This window comes from Corvus kubaryi, unplaced genomic scaffold (assembly GCF_017639235.1).
Source record: "Corvus kubaryi isolate FWS band 111438036 unplaced genomic scaffold, C.kubaryi_AGA036_p1.0 137, whole genome shotgun sequence".
NCBI lineage: Eukaryota > Metazoa > Chordata > Aves > Passeriformes > Corvidae > Corvus > Corvus kubaryi.
Genome location: NW_024580671.1, coordinates 8,156,692 through 8,173,705, shown reverse-complemented (window position 1 = coordinate 8,173,705; position 17,014 = coordinate 8,156,692). Strand labels below are relative to the sequence as shown.

At 37.1% G+C, this 17,014-nt stretch overlaps 1 protein-coding gene across 1 annotated transcript in view; it reads left to right on the top strand.

The window, feature by feature from the left end:
• Positions 1-17,014, top strand: part of LGR5 (leucine rich repeat containing G protein-coupled receptor 5) — a 90,219-nt gene that overhangs the window by 37,696 nt on the left and 35,509 nt on the right. The window contains exons 2-4 of the mRNA XM_042017765.1: positions 177-248; positions 13,840-13,911; positions 15,478-15,549. Coding sequence (XP_041873699.1) covers positions 177-248; positions 13,840-13,911; positions 15,478-15,549 — 216 coding nt within the window. The remainder of the gene's footprint in view (positions 1-176; positions 249-13,839; positions 13,912-15,477; positions 15,550-17,014) is intronic.

Below are 17,014 nucleotides of genomic sequence, written 5' to 3'. Positions count from 1 at the left end.
CAAAGCTGTGCTCATACGAAATAGGAATGTTGAACGTGCTAACTAGATAATGATTTATCAATTCTGGCAGAGGAACTAATTTTTATTAATGTAGTGCTTAAAAATGTGTGGAATGAACAGCTGGATGCCACAGTTGTGGCATGCCATATTAAGTCTCTGTCTGTTTTCCCCTACAGTGATCTCAGTATGAACAACATTACTAAGCTGCCCTCAAACCCTGTACACAATCTCCGCTTCCTGGAAGAGCTGTAAGTATCATTGTATCCTTGATGGGCATAGTCAGCTCTAGACACATTCCTGTGTTTGTCTCTCATACTTACTGTGGGAACCAGATAAAACAGTGCAGGAAAGCTGTCAGCCTGACACTTTTGGCACATGCGGAAACACTTAGTTAAAAAAAAAACAATTGCTTGTGATTCTGGAAATGAACTTATAAAAGAGTTACCATGAGGCTACAACTTCTCTAAGCAGAGACAGAGCCAAACAAATTAAAATTTTTAAACAAGGACTGTTTAAAAGAACTGGATTGCTCTTTTGGAAATAGTTAAGCAGCAGGATATTAAAAGTTTGAATACTGGCTCATGTTTATTAAAATCCCAAGTAAAGCTGTAATCAAAACCAAAACCTGCTGCCTTGTTCTGCATGTGTCAAGGACAATTGAGTCCACATTTCATAGTATTGAGGCTTCTTGTCCTAATCACTTTCAATTACTGTTTCCTTACTCTTAAACTTAACATCCCTGAAGGCTGACCGTAGAATGCAGAGTCCTGCAAAAAGCTTAGTTACGCTATCTACTACATTCACTGCGGGGAAAAAGTGCCTTGTGGAAACTAGCTGATCAAGCACAACATCAAAAGAGGAATGTTGGCTTGAAGTGATGGTGACTAACCAAAAGTGAAAAGTATTGTGCATTCATGAGACCTGGATTTGGCAGTGACTCTAGTTATAATGGCCCAGGCTTAAAAGAAAATGTATGTTTCTGAGGAGTGATGGAGTCTCTATAACTGATGCACCATAGATCTTGTGGAAAAAAGCTGGTGCCTGTATTTGCATGAGTACCTCTAAATATTGATTAAAAGCCTTTTATGACATGTGGCTTTTAAGTGTTTAGAAGTGAATACCTGGGGTTTTTTTAGCATGCTTGTCTGCTAACACACCATAAAATCCATGTAAGACATGCAAAATCATGTTCCTACCCCTCTTGCAAAGACATGGTCTGTTTTAAGCTATGAAATGTGTACAGTCCTCTGCAATTTAGGTGTGTATTGTGCTGACAACTTTTGGTGTCCTTGCTAATGCTCATTTGAATTTTGCCACCTGGCCTTTCCAGCCAGCATCTACAAAAGCAGACAAACAAAACAAAACAAAAGAAATAAATTGAAAACATTTTGTATGCTAACTTTGGACAGTACTCTATTTGGAGGCAGGTTTTTCTTTTCCTGTATTATTTTTATTACTCTCAGCACTTCTATTTGGAAAGCTTTCTTTCATTTTCTTTTCTCTCTCTTCCTTTACTTACCCCTTTTCTTTGATTATCAGTATCTGTCTTGCCATTAGTGCAACTTCCAAATAATGTAACAGATAGGAACATAACACAGAGAGTTGTCACACACCAAGTGTTAACAGTATCAAGTGCATATGGAGTGAATCATGCCACAAAGCCACTGCTTGTGAAGTTCTTCGTCATGTTCATGTTCTCTTGTCCAATCTCCTGTCAATTGTAATGACCCTTCTAAAACTGGCCAACCCAATTGCTCTCCAGCCATTAAAGAAAAGAATTTTTTTTTAAAGTTTGGGCTTTTCCTGGAAGGAAATTCTAATACAGCCAGGTTACCTTCACTCTCATTTCATGGTTAGATCACAGAATCTTATGAGATCTTTGCAATGTTTCATAAAATTAAATCCATCTTAGAAATGTCTGTCTGGTCTTTGAAGTACAACAGCAGGAGCTTGAAATGCAGCTTTTAGGGGTTTTTAGTGTTGAAAAAACTAATTAGCATACAATCCCTTTATTAGAGATCTGGTTCAAACATCTGATAAAAGCTCATGACTGAATCACTGAATTTTAGCTTAGATGTTACGTACTTGATGCCTGGTTTGGCAATACTAGTAAGTGATTACCCTGAAAGAACTGAGATTTTATTAAAACAGTTAAACTAATGGTTTTGTCTCCAAAGCAGAAGTGTATAAGACAGGTCTGTTCAGCCAGTTCTGACCTTCCAGAGTGAATCTGATCAACTTTTACAGCCAAGGTTAGACACCTCTAACTGCAGCATTCTTGCAAACCTGGTGATCATTCCTGGTATTTATTCTTAACCAAAGACTATCATCACTGAAGTAAAATACATTGAAAGTGGTTTTGAGGTGCATATTCCTCTGAAAATTTTGGAAAACTCTGAAATACTTGGAACTTTCTAACTGTCAAAAAAATTAATTCTGAGCAAAATCTTTTATTTGTAAAAATTATGGGCTTTTCAGATTTATTTTCTCTTAAAGCATATATGACAGAACTCCCACCAAGAAAGTATGCTTCAGCTGCTTGATTATCAGCAAGTTGCTCTGCATGAACTTGTACAACACTATTAAGTTAAATTCTTCATTATAAATTCAAAATAACTGCAGATATTTATCAGTCTGACCGAGTCCAAAACTCGCTCTCATTTTGATTATTTCTAGACGTTTGTCATTATACAGGATGTGTAGAATGCCTGTTCTAATGGAGAAGTGAATTAGAGTAATGCATGGAAAAAAGGGTTTTTAAAAAAATCTAAAGACTTACTCAGGGTGGGACGCTTAAGAGTTTTAGAGGCAACTACATCTGAGTGCAGACCTAACATTTTGTGATTAGATACACTTCAAAGCAGTGCCTGAAACTATTTTATTTTATAAATTAATGTCTCAATGAAAAGTGAGGAAGAAAGCCAATAATAATTTAAAACTATTTGAATCAGACCTACCTACAAAATCACTCCTACTAGATATATATCCACATAGCCATACATATGCATAAATATATGCACAGACACCCACGTATGCACACATATAAGGCTTTCATTTTAATTTTAAACATAGGAACACTCCACAGATAAGTGAAGCTTCAAGTGATTTTTAGTAAATTGCTATTTTTCAGCAACTTAAATTGGGTGTTTTAGTAAAACAGCAACAAAAGACTGCTGTGTTGCAATTACTTTACTACAGAGCAGGACAGTCCTAAATAATCTCTTTGCTACAAAATCAAGCAATGAAGTCACCCTAAGTTATTTGCAATCTACATACAAGTGCAAGAATGTTTTCTGACATGCATGATAATTTTAAAACAATCCTAAAATCAAATAAATATATCTACAGATCTTGTCAGATTGAACATTATTACAGTAGTCTTTCAGGCAAAAGTGCCTTTAAAAGCACATTTTACTGTAATACAGAAGTGCAGAATTGCAGATACAATACATAAGTGATGTATTATATGAATCTTACCATTATATCTGTTGAAATCCCTCTGCACTGCAAAAGTGGTCAAGAGGCCACTGTATATGTGAAAATGAGGTCCTAAATTACCAGGCATGATCCATTATCAGCTGTTCTTATTTATTTATTTTCTTTTTATTTCTCTCTCTGTTTGCTTTTCTCCCTGCAAAAAGGTTTTCAAAGTGTTAATGGGAATTGGGTGTTCTTTTCCCCATTGACTCTGAGTTGTGGGACTGAGATCTCTGGTCATGTACATTTTTGAAAACCGAGAGCATTTGCTCTTGGAGTCCTGTACAGTCTTTATTTTTGTGCTGGTGCAGACACATTGTGACTAGCACTGAAAATGGATTTTTAACTATAATGTAAGTTGGTAGAAAACATGAAAGTGCTGCAACCATAGTCCAAAACTTTTTTGACAAAGTGGGGGAATCTTGTAATTTATTTCAACAATCTTGGAACATTAGCGTTAAATACTAAAATATTTCTTAAAGGTTAATCTGCATAAATTTAAAAACCTCTAAAGAAATAAAGTAAAAATGCTGGCAGCTGACAAGCAGAACTAAAATAAAAATAGAGTATTATCTAGTGGTCTCAAACTGCCCACACATTCCTATGTCGCTTCAATACCAGTTTTACAGTTCCTGCACAGCAGGGTTTAGCTGGTCCTGGTGGAAATTGGTTTGTGTCACCTCCATCAGCTAAAGTTTCAAGAACTGTCACTGCAAAATGACTTGTGATCCCCTAGATAATTTCAGAGCGGTGCACAATCTAACACCTAAGTTGTGAGTTCAGTTTCTTCATATAAATTGCAAATTTGGCTTCTTCACTTAGTGTGCGCATCCAAGTGGATCAAACTGTGTCTCTGTGTTTAATACATGGTGTTTGTCAGCCAGAATTACCTGTCACCAGCCCGGCAAGTGGCCCATGGCACATTGTGAATTCTCTTGCTGTAAGACAGACTTTGTTGATACCTGAGGACTGTAGTTTCCCAACTTTGCTTTAATATAGGGCTGTACTCAAAGTCCTGACAGAGGGAAGTGCACCAGTTGTCTTGAAATATGTTGGCAAAAACAGTAAGAAGATGTTTACCTAGTTAATCAGTTGGAAACGATGACACCACTTTCCTCCCCTAGTTTTTACATGCACAGTTCAGGTTTACTAGAAAAGAACAAACCCAAGCACAGAAGATTCCTACTGTATGAGCTAACAACTTGTAACCTTTACATCCACAAAACAAGAGCCCTGGTGTTCTGGAGCTGTCACTGCCTTTGATGCCGTCCCTTTGATGCCACCAAAGCGAGTAACAACAAAGAACTCGCCCATGTGGATGTGTCAGCGTGACATCCTCCAAACTGCCCTTTTTGCCATCTTATCAAGAATAACAAGATGAGGAACAGAAAAAAAAAAAAAAAAGAGAGAGAGAAACAACAGAGCAAATGCCTTATTAAATCAGAGCTGCTTGCATTGCTTGTTGAATAGCTTGTGCTGACAGATAATTATTCTGGAAATATTAATGCAAATTGCATGGAGCAGCCTTGACACTGGGACTGCTGTGCATCCGTGGGGTAAAGGGGAAGAACGGGAGATGATGGGGTAGGAAAAAGATAAAAGAGAAGTGAAAACGTTCAGATATGCTTGCAAGTAGAAGCAATAAATGTTCTAGGTTGATATCCAAGAAATCTTGTCAGTGCTGCTGCGTTACTCTTATGAGTGTCTGTTGAAGTTTGCTTGTGGCTTGCAGCTTATAAATGCTTTCTGGAACTTGTAATTTATTTTCCAGCAATGTTCATTAGGAACTAGTTTAGCACATCAAAAAGAGTCATTGGAAGTGCTTTTTGTGTTTTGCGATCAATACAGATAGTGACATTACACTTAATTAAACTAGGGTGAAGCATGCTATGTATCTGTAGATCCTGAGGCAGGATTTTAATTTAAGGCTTACACATTCTGTGCATACTGCAGTAGCAAGTATGCAGAAATAATTTCCTTTTTTTGTCAGTGGAAGTTCAGTCTGTTTGTAGACTGCTTGATTTCAGTGTGGTGAGAACTTTTGGTACCTACATGGGTCAATTTTTTTCACTTGCTTAGGATTATGGGTAAGGAATTCAGACTGCATCAGATTTATATCTAATAGGTTCTCGAGCACAGTAGAACCAACTTCTTCCCTCTGTTTTTTTGAATTCCCAAAGAGGAGTAGCCATAATTCCTCCAGTAATTCATTGCTGTTGCCTCATTGTACCACTCAGAAAACAGCAGCTGCCTCAAAACTTGGATCTACACAATTTGTGTTCTTTGCCTATCACACTGAAATGACTAAACAGCTAACACATTTTTCATTATTTTCAGTTTGATCATAGTGTGTGGTGTTGCAGTACACTTCAGCCAGTTCCTGCTATTAATGATTATTATTATTAATTTCTGCCTTTTCTGATGATACTGACACTACTGGGATAAAACCAAAACCAGCATCAGAAGTGTAAATGATACTTGGGAGACCCAGCCTAGGAAATATTATGTATATGATTCTCCATTTATTGCTCCATCTTGCTGTAACATTTAAATACTGAGAAAGAAATTTTAACAATGTTAATATTGGTCTGGGAGTTGTGATTTGGTGGCAGCATTCTTCAAACACAGAACCAGTGCCTCTTAATGGTTGTATCCATGGGATCCACTGCTGGGAATCAGTGTGGGATGTCCTGGCTGATGCTGGAGTCCCTCCTGAAGTTGTCCTTGCTGCAATTGGAAGGCGGGTACTTGGATACCTGTTCAGCAGAAGGACCCACTTGTTGTCAGCGCTGGCTAGGGACAGCTTCACAAAGGAAGAGATCAGTTGTCTTTAGCAGTTATTGGATCACAACCATGCCAGATGCAGAAAGAGCCTGTGCCTTTTATAAGTGGAGAAAGAAACAGTACGTTTTAGACCATATTCTTAACTGACAAAAATCTATGATCTGTTTCATCAGAGCCAGTTCAAGATCAAATACACACTGATTTCATTCCAACTGCTTTAGGTCACTTGGAGTTATTCCAGTTTACACCCTATGAGAATTTGGCACAAGCATTTTAAAAGGCAATTAGGCCCTAAAGCAAGAGCAGACTGTGTTATATTTGAATTTCCAACTAAACTGTAAGCAGCAATAAATATAACATACAGCACAATTATGACTTGCACACTCCCCTTCCCTTATTTAAAGAGAGTATTTTCTTCTTTGATCTCTCTGAGCATCAGATTTTTTAATAGATCATTTGACTCACACTTCTTTTCATATTACTGTAATTTTATAGTTTTAATTAACATGACAGATTGAAATATAAAAAAATAATTAAAATACAGACTAATATTTAAATTCCTAGGCTAGCAAAGTAATTCTGAAAAAACATTTTGAAATATGTGTTGATGTCATCCGTGAATTATTAATATTATAATTAATCACCCATTAATTCATACTTTTCTATTGCATTAGCCTGAGAATAATCATTAATAAATATAAAATTAAACTCTTATCTCAAAATTTTAGTTGACTTTGGTTAAGTGCTATATAAGTATCCATATTGTCAAAGCTTTTTTGATGTAAGAAGCCAGAACATTTCATGTTACCTTTTTATTGATGTACATGTAAGCTGAAGAAAATTAGAAATAAAAATATATTAATTATATATTGGCTATATATTTATATAAGTGGAGTAAATATGTGTGTAGTTGTGTGCTTGTGTACTTTTAACAAAGTTTGACAGGAAACAAAATGGAGGCAAGATCTGAGATTGGTAAATTCTTCCTTGAACAAAGGCAATTTTTTATACCAGAACAAGTTGTTTTAGAAAAAAATTTGTAAATTTATGTTTTCTTGTTATACTTCTATGTTGTTCCTCCCCAAATAGCCATTTCCTCCATTAGAAATTGGCGTAGTAGGTTTAGGATTGGTAGTAGTGTTATTGGTGCCACTCCTCAGAGAGAAGTAAATTACTGGCAAATGTGATACTGTGGTAGGATGCAAATGAGAGCCCCATTTTTACTTGTGTCAGCACAAATTTTTCCCCAGACTTCAATGAGACTGATATTTCACCATGGATCTTTATCAGGCATTCAGAACAATTAGGGCAGTTGGAGGAGGCAGATCAGGCTTTTAAAAAAGAAGTTTCAAATTACAAAAGAGAGTCTCTTATCTGTACACAAGGTATAAAAGACACAGTCCATGATTACATTAATTTTAATGGAACTTTCTGCATCGCATGGTAGTGTTTTAGCACCAAATTCAGGAGGGTACCACACACAGCAGAACAGTCCCAGCTGGTGGGGTTTTTCACTGTCTCAGGCTTCAGTTTCTATCCACAAAAACAGATTTTTTTTTTTTCTACAGTCTTTAGGTTCTTCTACACAATTTCTTTTCACTTTCTGTCTGGAGAGTTTGTTAGCTGTAGCATATAATGTAGCAAATGATGACTAGAACATCTTTTCCAAAGAAACAGACAAATATAAAACTGACTGGATTGTGACTCTGTTGGTATTAACCTACTCATATATATAAATATAGATATATAGATATAAACATATCCATGATAACATTGTCTCAGCATGTGCAGTTGTTGCTCTCATTCCTTAAATAAAATCAGCACACCAGTTAGTGAACAGAAGTAAAACGCAGAGTCAAGGAGACGTAAAGAAAGGCTACTAGTTCACAGAATTATTGGTGTAGAAATCCCTCTGTATCTTTGCACAGTGGAAGAATGATTTCAGATGGCACTCACAATTACATTCTGTATAGGATATTGCACTACATGGGAACTGATTAAATATAATGCAACACAAGTGATGCAATGATATATAACCTAATCTGTATTAAAGGGCATGCACTGGTATTAGTCTAGAAACATTGAGACAGTCTGGTATTCATATCATAGTTTATTAGCAAATACTGAGTCCAATATATTTATCAGAAATATGAGTGTAATTAATTTCTACTTAATTGTATCTGTTTTGAAATACAATTACAACACTATCACTGTATTTTCATTTTGTAATAGTGAAGCTTGACTCCTTTCACATTGTTTATTCCCATTATATGTTGAGCTGCACTGAGATCCAGAGTGTCATCTATTCTCCAACATTTTAGCACCTTGCAAGATTTGATAAGTAACTTGTTCCAGAAAATTCCATTGTGCTAATCTTGTTATATCACAGCATGAGTATTGATCAGTGTAAACATATGCTTCTTCCCAAGGAGACAAATACCTCCCTTTCATGTCTTTTCTTTAGTTTTGATACTACTAGATTTGGAAATATACTTCACAGATGCTTGATCAGCTTTTGCTGGACTAGATCTTACTTAAGCAGAGAAGGAAAGCAGCCACTACCCATGTTGTACTGTCACTGTCTGCTGCAGACTGAGAGGTAGCTGGGTTAGTAGTGGAAATGTGTTTTATTTATTAAATGCCACAGTTTTTGGTCTGTAGAGAAGACTTTTTAGTGTTTGAAGTTCACCTTCCATCCCAGCAGATACAGAGGAGATGCTTGGTATGAGGTAAGGTTTGTCCTGATGCAGAAAACATCCACACAAAAAAGCTGTTTGAGTTGGCAAAGAAAAATTATTGTACTAGAAATGTAAAGGAAATAGTTGACTGTTCTCAGTCACAACTGATATTTATTTGCTTCTTTCTGATGAATGAAGTTTTTCTTTTCAGACAATCAAAGGAAAACAACAAAAAAGTTTCTGATAATTTTTGGAGCTTTAGTTCTCTTGTCTGGGAATGTTCTTTTGACTGGATAACCACCATTTCTCAGAACTATGATACTGCAGGAGAGGTCAGAATATGTCAAAGGAGTCAACAGATGGGAAACACTCAAAGGACAACCCAGACACCTTTTTTCCTAGATCTGACCATAGGCCTTGAACCTGACCTGCAGCACTACACCCTATTCCAGCAGTGAGCAGTGATTGCCAGTGGGGCTTAATGGCATGGAAAGATATTTTATAAATTGCTGCCACTTAAAGTATGGAGGCCACTTGTTTTTCTCTCAGCTCATTTATTTTACATCTTTTAGAAAGAAACTTGCAGTAGTATAAAAACTATGCCTAAGCCAAAAGTATCTTGACACCAAGCATAGCAAATAACAAATGCTGAAGGAGATGTGTGGTGGCACTTCTCTGTAAACTTTTCCAGACTCCATTTATTTGCAAGATTATTCAAAACAGTGGAATTAAAATCTAAATCTAAAATAATATAGCGCAGAAAAAGGATCCTTTTTGATTACTTTTTCATTAAAGAGATGTGATACATATAAGCCTGAATGTACTTAATGAGATACCTCTAATATCAGAGATTTTTAAAATAATGTCAGAAATGCGTAAGATAAAAGTACTTTTAAAAATGGAGATACAAAATTGTTCAAACAATAAAAGTCAACCATTTGGTTATGTAAGTGCAATTTCATTCCTGCTCTCAGAAATCAGTAACTAAATGCTCAGCTATAGAGACAGGTACTGTGTCCATTTTCATTTTTTCAGGGAAAATTATACTTACCCATTCAGGCTAAAATTACTATCCAAAGTACCTCCAAAATTCAATAAAATACTGGGCAGCTTCCCTCAAATAATTTGGGTAATGGAAAACAAAATCCCCAAAGTGGAGGAGTGAACCCTGGTAGACACTTGATACAAACTGTAGTGTCAACAAAGGGATGAATTTTCCCTTATGCCAAGGTTGAGAATAGAAACACAGTAATAGCAAAAAAACGTTGCAAAGAAGACATTAAAAATTATCAGGAATAAATAAGCTGAATTTCCTGAGCTTTGCAGCATGCCATAAAGGACTGATGTGCTAACTTTTATCCAAGAATGTTAGAAGAATTAGACAACCATCCAAATGAATAATTCTTGCTGATTTTTACCAAGTACTACAGTGCTGGGGAATTCTAAAGGGCTGGGAAGATGCCACTATTGTGCCAGAAGTGGTTTCAGAGAGCATCTTGGGAATAGGTAGGTGCTTTTGCTGAGCTTGTTCCAGAGAAAATCATGAGAAGTGCATCATGAGAAAGAATTTAGTATGGTAAATGAAAGTCAGACAGCATAATTACATCAAAAATAATTGTTGCCAGATGTCTGCCTTTTCCTGACACTGTCAGGTTGCTTGGTGAGAGAGCTACAAGGACATACTTGCGTTTTGGCATTTGTGATAGACTTGATGTAGCCCTGTGCTGAAATATGTAGGGCTGTACATGAAGAGCGTGATCTGCTGCTGCATCAGCAGAGGAATGTCATATAAGATAGTTCTAAGCACTGTCTGTAAAATTAGTGAGAGCTCTTTCCAAACTGAAAAATATGCAAAGCAGAACTTCAAGAATTACCTGAGACTGAAAAAAACTCATAAGGAGTAAATACAGAAGTTGTGCCTACGAAAAAGTTTAACATGTTGTTTCTAGATCTATCTTAAGTGTTTGTACAAGACAATTTTAATAATTAAGAAGTTGTGATCTAAAAGGAAAAGAAGCAAAATTTTTTTAAAAGGGTTGGAATCTGAAAAAAACCCAAGAATTAAAAATCACATTTCAGTTTAACAGTTCAGGTAACTACCACTCAGAACAGCTCAGGGACATGGCTGTACATTTTCAAAAAATTCCAAACATTAGGCTTGCCACAAAGAGCCACAAAGATGCTCCAAAGCTGGGGAAAGTGAGTGCTTAGACATTGAAACGAAACTTTAAATCTGCACAGTGTCCCAGTCATATTGCTGCCGTCCTGCATTTGCAGCCACGTGGTGGGTGCATGCTTGGTAATTGCCACAGCCCTTCTCCAGGAGATCTTAAATACGTTTGATTTTCTCAGCTAGCCCACTTTATAAAGAGTATTACAGTTCCAACACGGGGTATTAACATGTAGTGCATTCAGCAGTTTGCATTGCCTCAACCATGAATGAAGAAGGGACAGCAGCCTGAAAGAGCACTCTCTTGAGTCTTCAGACGTGTGGGTTTAGTGCTCTGCTCTTCATCAATTTTTCCATATGACACTTACAGCAGTAACTGAAGTGAAAATCCCAATACCTGCACCTTCTTTTTTTTCCAGTAAGGTTTTGCAAACTCATTGTTTCCTGGTTCATGCCAAGCTCATGTCCAGAATTGTGTCGGTCATGTCATTAAAGTGGCAGAGCAAAAGGGTGTTGTGGGGATGAAGCAGTCTTTAGGTGTTCTTTTAAAAAATTATATCATAAAAACTGAAATCAGAATTAGACAGGTTCTCAGCCCCTTCTGGTTAGCGATTCACAAAAGGCATTTACTTTCAGGAACACAATCTGTTGTGCCTAACCTAGCACTTGCCTGCTTGATCCAGTAACAGCCCAGAAGTCAATGCCATTTGTGTTCAGAATGAAAGCTGAAGCTTGCAGAAGGCCCTCACACATCTGAAAAAAGGCCCTCACATCTGAGCCTGTGAGTGCCTCATCTTGCAACAAGAGTGAACCAGGTTTGGTTTGCACATCTGCCTGCAGGAATTCAGCTACGTGTGCCCAATTCTCAGATGCCTGGAGATCGGACTTCAGTACACTCTGCAGTTAGAGACAAGCCCAGCAGCTCTGTCTGAAGCTGATTGTCATTGCAGAGCACAATGTGTATTCATGTAAGTGTATTCATGTAACAGAGAGGCGTAGCTCAGTGTTACGGGTTGCCTAGCTCAGCAGGGATGTCTGTACAGGAAAGAATCTTTTCCACTAACTGAAAACTCCTGAAAAGTCTTTGGAGCGAGGATCTAGATTCATCCTCTTTTTCTTTTTTTCTTTTTCTTTTTCTTTTTCTTTTTTTCTTTTTCTTTTTCTTTTTTTTTTTTTTAATATGTAACCAAATTTATCTTGTTATTTTCTGTATGAAAGTGGTGACTAAAAACAAGGTGTGCACAGGACCCTGCAGTTAGCTCAGGGAACACTCAACCCCAAAATAAGACAGCATTTAAGGGCCAGTCCGTGCTGGATCTCTGGGACTCCAGTCAAAAGTACTTGGCCTTTTCCATGATCAGTATTGGCAAATCTGGTGCCTATTTCAGTGCTCTAGGTTCCTCTGTGGCAGCATGGCACCTAAGGAATTCTCTGGAACTAGTCCTGTGTTCTTTCCTAAGGGGCCAGAGGCCGAATAAAATATCAGCTCTGTTACCACATCAGCTGGGGTATGGGCTCTGCAATTCCGGTGCAATATCTTGGCTGATGGGACATGCAATTCCACTTGGCTTAACTTGTTCTGCAAAGGGGGTTACATCATACCAATTTGCATTTTTTGTCAGCTAGGAGCACACACTGTGGCCCTGCTGACTCAAAGTAACTTGACTGGGAAGCCTTCCCTTACCAGTCAGTTTTCCAGGCAGGGTACAGGTATCACAGCAAATTCAGGCTGAGTTGCCATGTCAGAAGGCTAAATGCAAGATCAGAGTGGGTTGGGTTGGAAGGGACTTTAAAGACAATCTAATTCCAATCCCCTGCCATGGGCGCAGGGACACCTTCCATTAAATCAGGTTGCTCAAAGCCCCATCCAACCTGGCCTTGAGCATTTCCAGGATCATCTGGAGTTGCACTGATGGGGAACATGGAAATGCCATTATTTCATATCTAATAGATTCTTTCTTTCCTAGACACAAACCTTACAAAATGATGCAGTTGTTTTTTTGGTTTGGTTTTGAGGTTTTTGTTTGTTTGTTTGTTTGGGGGTTTTTGCTTTTGGTATTTTGTTTGGTTGGGTTTTTTTGATCAGAGTAACATGCTTTACAGAGGTGTTTGGTGTACTTACCTAGGTCTGTAAAATGCCTTCAGGCAATCTGAGGGCAAGATGCAAGCCCTACAAATTTTAACAAATACACTTTCTGTCAACCTGTTCCATATCTGCTCACAGGGCAAACTATTATTCCAGCATTACAGCAGTTTTATGTGTAGTTATTTCAAAATAAACTGTAATCATCGCTATGTGGATATATTTTTATATTAGTGCAAATTAATTAAATGTTCACAGACATCATACATGCACAATTCCAAAACTGCATGCCTGTAAATCCTATGACACTAATAGTTGTTGGTATGTCTGTATTTTAGTTGCTGGGATTGGTCTAATTCCTGAAAAGAATATGAAGAATTCAATGTACATTCTAAACCATAAACAAAATTTGCAGTGAAATTGAATTTTTTTCTCTACAGTCCAGCTGTCAGTGGATCAACTGTGCAGTTACAGGCTTCTCTCTTTTTTTTACTTTTTAAAGTGTATTAATGACAAAGCTAGGCTCTTAAACTACTGCCTCTGGCATCAGTTGCTCAAACATAGCTGTGTTGCACTTTTTAGCAACCAAATTAATTCCACATGAAGAGAAAAAGTATTCACTCTTTTCCTTTTTTCAAACTTTGCAGACGTCTTGCAGGAAATGGCTTGACATACATTCCTAAGGGAGCATTTGCTGGCCTTTTCAGTCTTAAAGTGCTGTAAGTAAACTGTGTGTTGTTTGATATATTTCTGATTTCCTAAAAGCTCTAGGGAACTAATTATCCAGTGAAGTTTTGATCAAGTAAATTACATATTTTGATCAGCTCATTTTGAACAATTCAATTGAAGATACATATGAACATCATTAAATCTTTGTTTTTTCACATAGAAAGTATCCTAAAAAAAGTTGGAAAACATTAATGGCATTCTAAAAACAACTTGCTGATCAAGTAGATGTCTCTGTACAATATCAAAGGTAAAAATTGGTTCAGTTAATAGTTTCTTTATTATCTCAAAAATCCTGATTTAAGCTGAACTTTTCATGGTCACACAAAACTGGGGGGAAATTGCCTTTTCCTTTTCTTGAGAGACATGGGGGAAAAAACATTATTGTATACAACACAATGTAGTTTAGAACACTGGTCACATTTCCTATCTTGTTCTTTGCAATGTAATGACTATTACATGTATTATAAGAACATTACAAAACCCTGGATTATTTGAAGTAATAAGACATTACATACAGTTACTAAAATTATTAGCAGGCCACATCTCACAGTGTTTACACTAGAGGCGATCTTTGCCCATGTAAAGTTCACAGAAACTGTATTATTAGCAAGAATACCGACCTCCAATCAAGCCAGGCCTGAAGCTACTCTACAAATCTCTACTGAAAAAATACTGAGCTGGAAAAGAAGTATGAAGGGATTCCCACTCCATCTGCTTTTAAATTGGCAAGCTCTAGCTCTTGTTGGCCCAAGCAGATTTAGGCCTGCCAGAAATTATTTAATTTACAGTGTCCCATTAAATATGCCTCCTTTTGAAGGCAGCATGTACTACTTCAGAGTTACCCACATAGAATATTTATATATGTAGGAGCTGGTCCAAACAAGGATATTAGGTAGTATGAATGAAACCATATTGAAAATATTCTTTAGGAATAGAAAGTGATTTTTCAATCTTTGCAAGCTAAATGATGTGATATTTCAGAAAAAAGTTTAGTCAAGTCATTGCTAACAACCTTTGTTTTGAGAAAATTTATTTCATTGAAAAAAAATAGCAGTTTATTTATAAAGATAAAATTTTATTCAAACTAAATCATAAATGCCTCACACAGGTCAAAGTTATATTTGCCATTGTTGCATTTTCCTGAGTAAGAATTTCAAGAGTCAGTCCTCCACAGCTTTATCAGAATAGAATCACTTCAGAAGGAAAACAAAATCAGTACACGAGAATGAAAATTTCGGAATCACTGGAGGCAATTAGGAGGTTATAAGCCCTATTGAAAGCAAATCGGATTTATCCTTTTAACTTCCTTGGCTGCTTTGAAAATCCTGCTCAAAGCTGATGTCTAGCTGTTAACAAAGCTAATATGCTACAGGTATTTGTTTGCTTTGAAGAGAGTGGGCTTTTGACAGGGGCAGGGGGATGGAGTATTTGTGTAACTTTCTTTGTAATTTTGAAGCACAGCCAGTACAAAGAAGGTAAGCTTGGAAGAAAATTTGCAGTAGGAAGAAATTATCTTTACTGTGTTAATTCTGGGTTTTGTGCTACTCAAAATGTAGGATGCTGCAGAATAACCAGCTACGCCAGGTTCCTACCGAAGCACTCCAGAACTTGCGCAGCCTGCAGTCTCTGTGAGTATACCTGATTAATCAATTTGCAACCTTGCATGAACAGCAATGTACGATTACCTAATAATTATCTGTTAATATCACTTTGTAATGTGCTGAATCAACTTTTTCTTTTAATTGTCTTTGAGCTGCTTTTGGAGAGAATTGTACTCTCAATTAAACATCAAAAGTGGCTGATTTCATTCCAGTAATTTCATGACACTGGCAGCTTCTTTGCAGCGTTATAGACTGGTTCAGCATCTGAGAAGACACTCCTTGGCCTGCAATGCTTTCTGTCACGAACATGGTTTCTTGTTAGTATTCTTTACCAGGGAAGAGACAGAATCCCAAATTACTCCCTTCTTTTTTTTTCATTTGGTGCAATTTTTTCTTTTTAAGCAGTATGGAAAACACTAATAACTCATGAAACAAAGTGTACTAGAGGATGCTTAATTATATTCTGTGCTTCAGGCAGGCCTCTGTATTTATAGTTCTTGACTGTCCATGCTGACTCAGTCCACAAGCTTCAGTTTTAACAGACCTCCTGCCAGAACTGCTAGACCAAGAGTGAAGATTGGCTGTTTTCGTGGTATGAATAAAATTATTTGATGTGCTTCTACCCTGTAAGAATGGTTGTACCAGGTTGTGCTAAAAGCTGACCTAGCCCAGCATCCAACCTGCAACAACAGATGCCAAAGGAAAACTAGAAGGTCCAGCTAAAAGTTTAATACTGCTTTGGTAAACTGTTCCAGCTGCCAGAGATTTGCACTCAGGGAGTCACTGAGTCTATATAGCTAAAGGGTCTTTTTCTATGAGTTTGTACAATTCCCTTTTGAGCCAGTGAAACACTCATGATTTTTTTGTGGCAGCATGTCTGGTGATCAGCTAGCCTGTGCAGCATGGTGAGGTACCTCCTGATATTTACTTGGAACTCCTCACCACATTTGATGTACTCTGCAGCATCAGAAGAAAGTGGAAGCAGCAGTTCCGTATTCATGTACACCAGATTTATATACTGCTCTTTTATCTCCATTAGTCAATTTTTCAGATGTAGTCTGTTAGGATTGTTTCTCCTGTGGAAGCTATTCCATTCTTCTGGTCATCCTTGTCATGTTACTGAACTTTTTTTCAGTTCTCATGTGTTTGATCTGAGACAAGTGAAGGAGGGATAAGTCTTGCACAGCATGGTTGAAGTGCTTGCTCACCATGGGTTTATAGAGGGCAAAAATGGATGCTTTTTTTTTTTGCTTTCCTACTAATTCAAAACTCTATTTTGTTTAATTTTTTAACCTTTACTGAATGCTGAGCTGTTATTTTCATACGTACTGCAACTGCAGGACCTCTTTCTAGCATGTTAGTAGCTACTCAAGAACTTGTCCTGTAAAGTTGGAATTGCTTTTTCCCTAAGTACCTCTCTTGACACTGATCTATACTGAACTTCATCGGCCATGTTCTTGTTTAGGCAATTTGGTGTCAGGAGTTTCTTCTG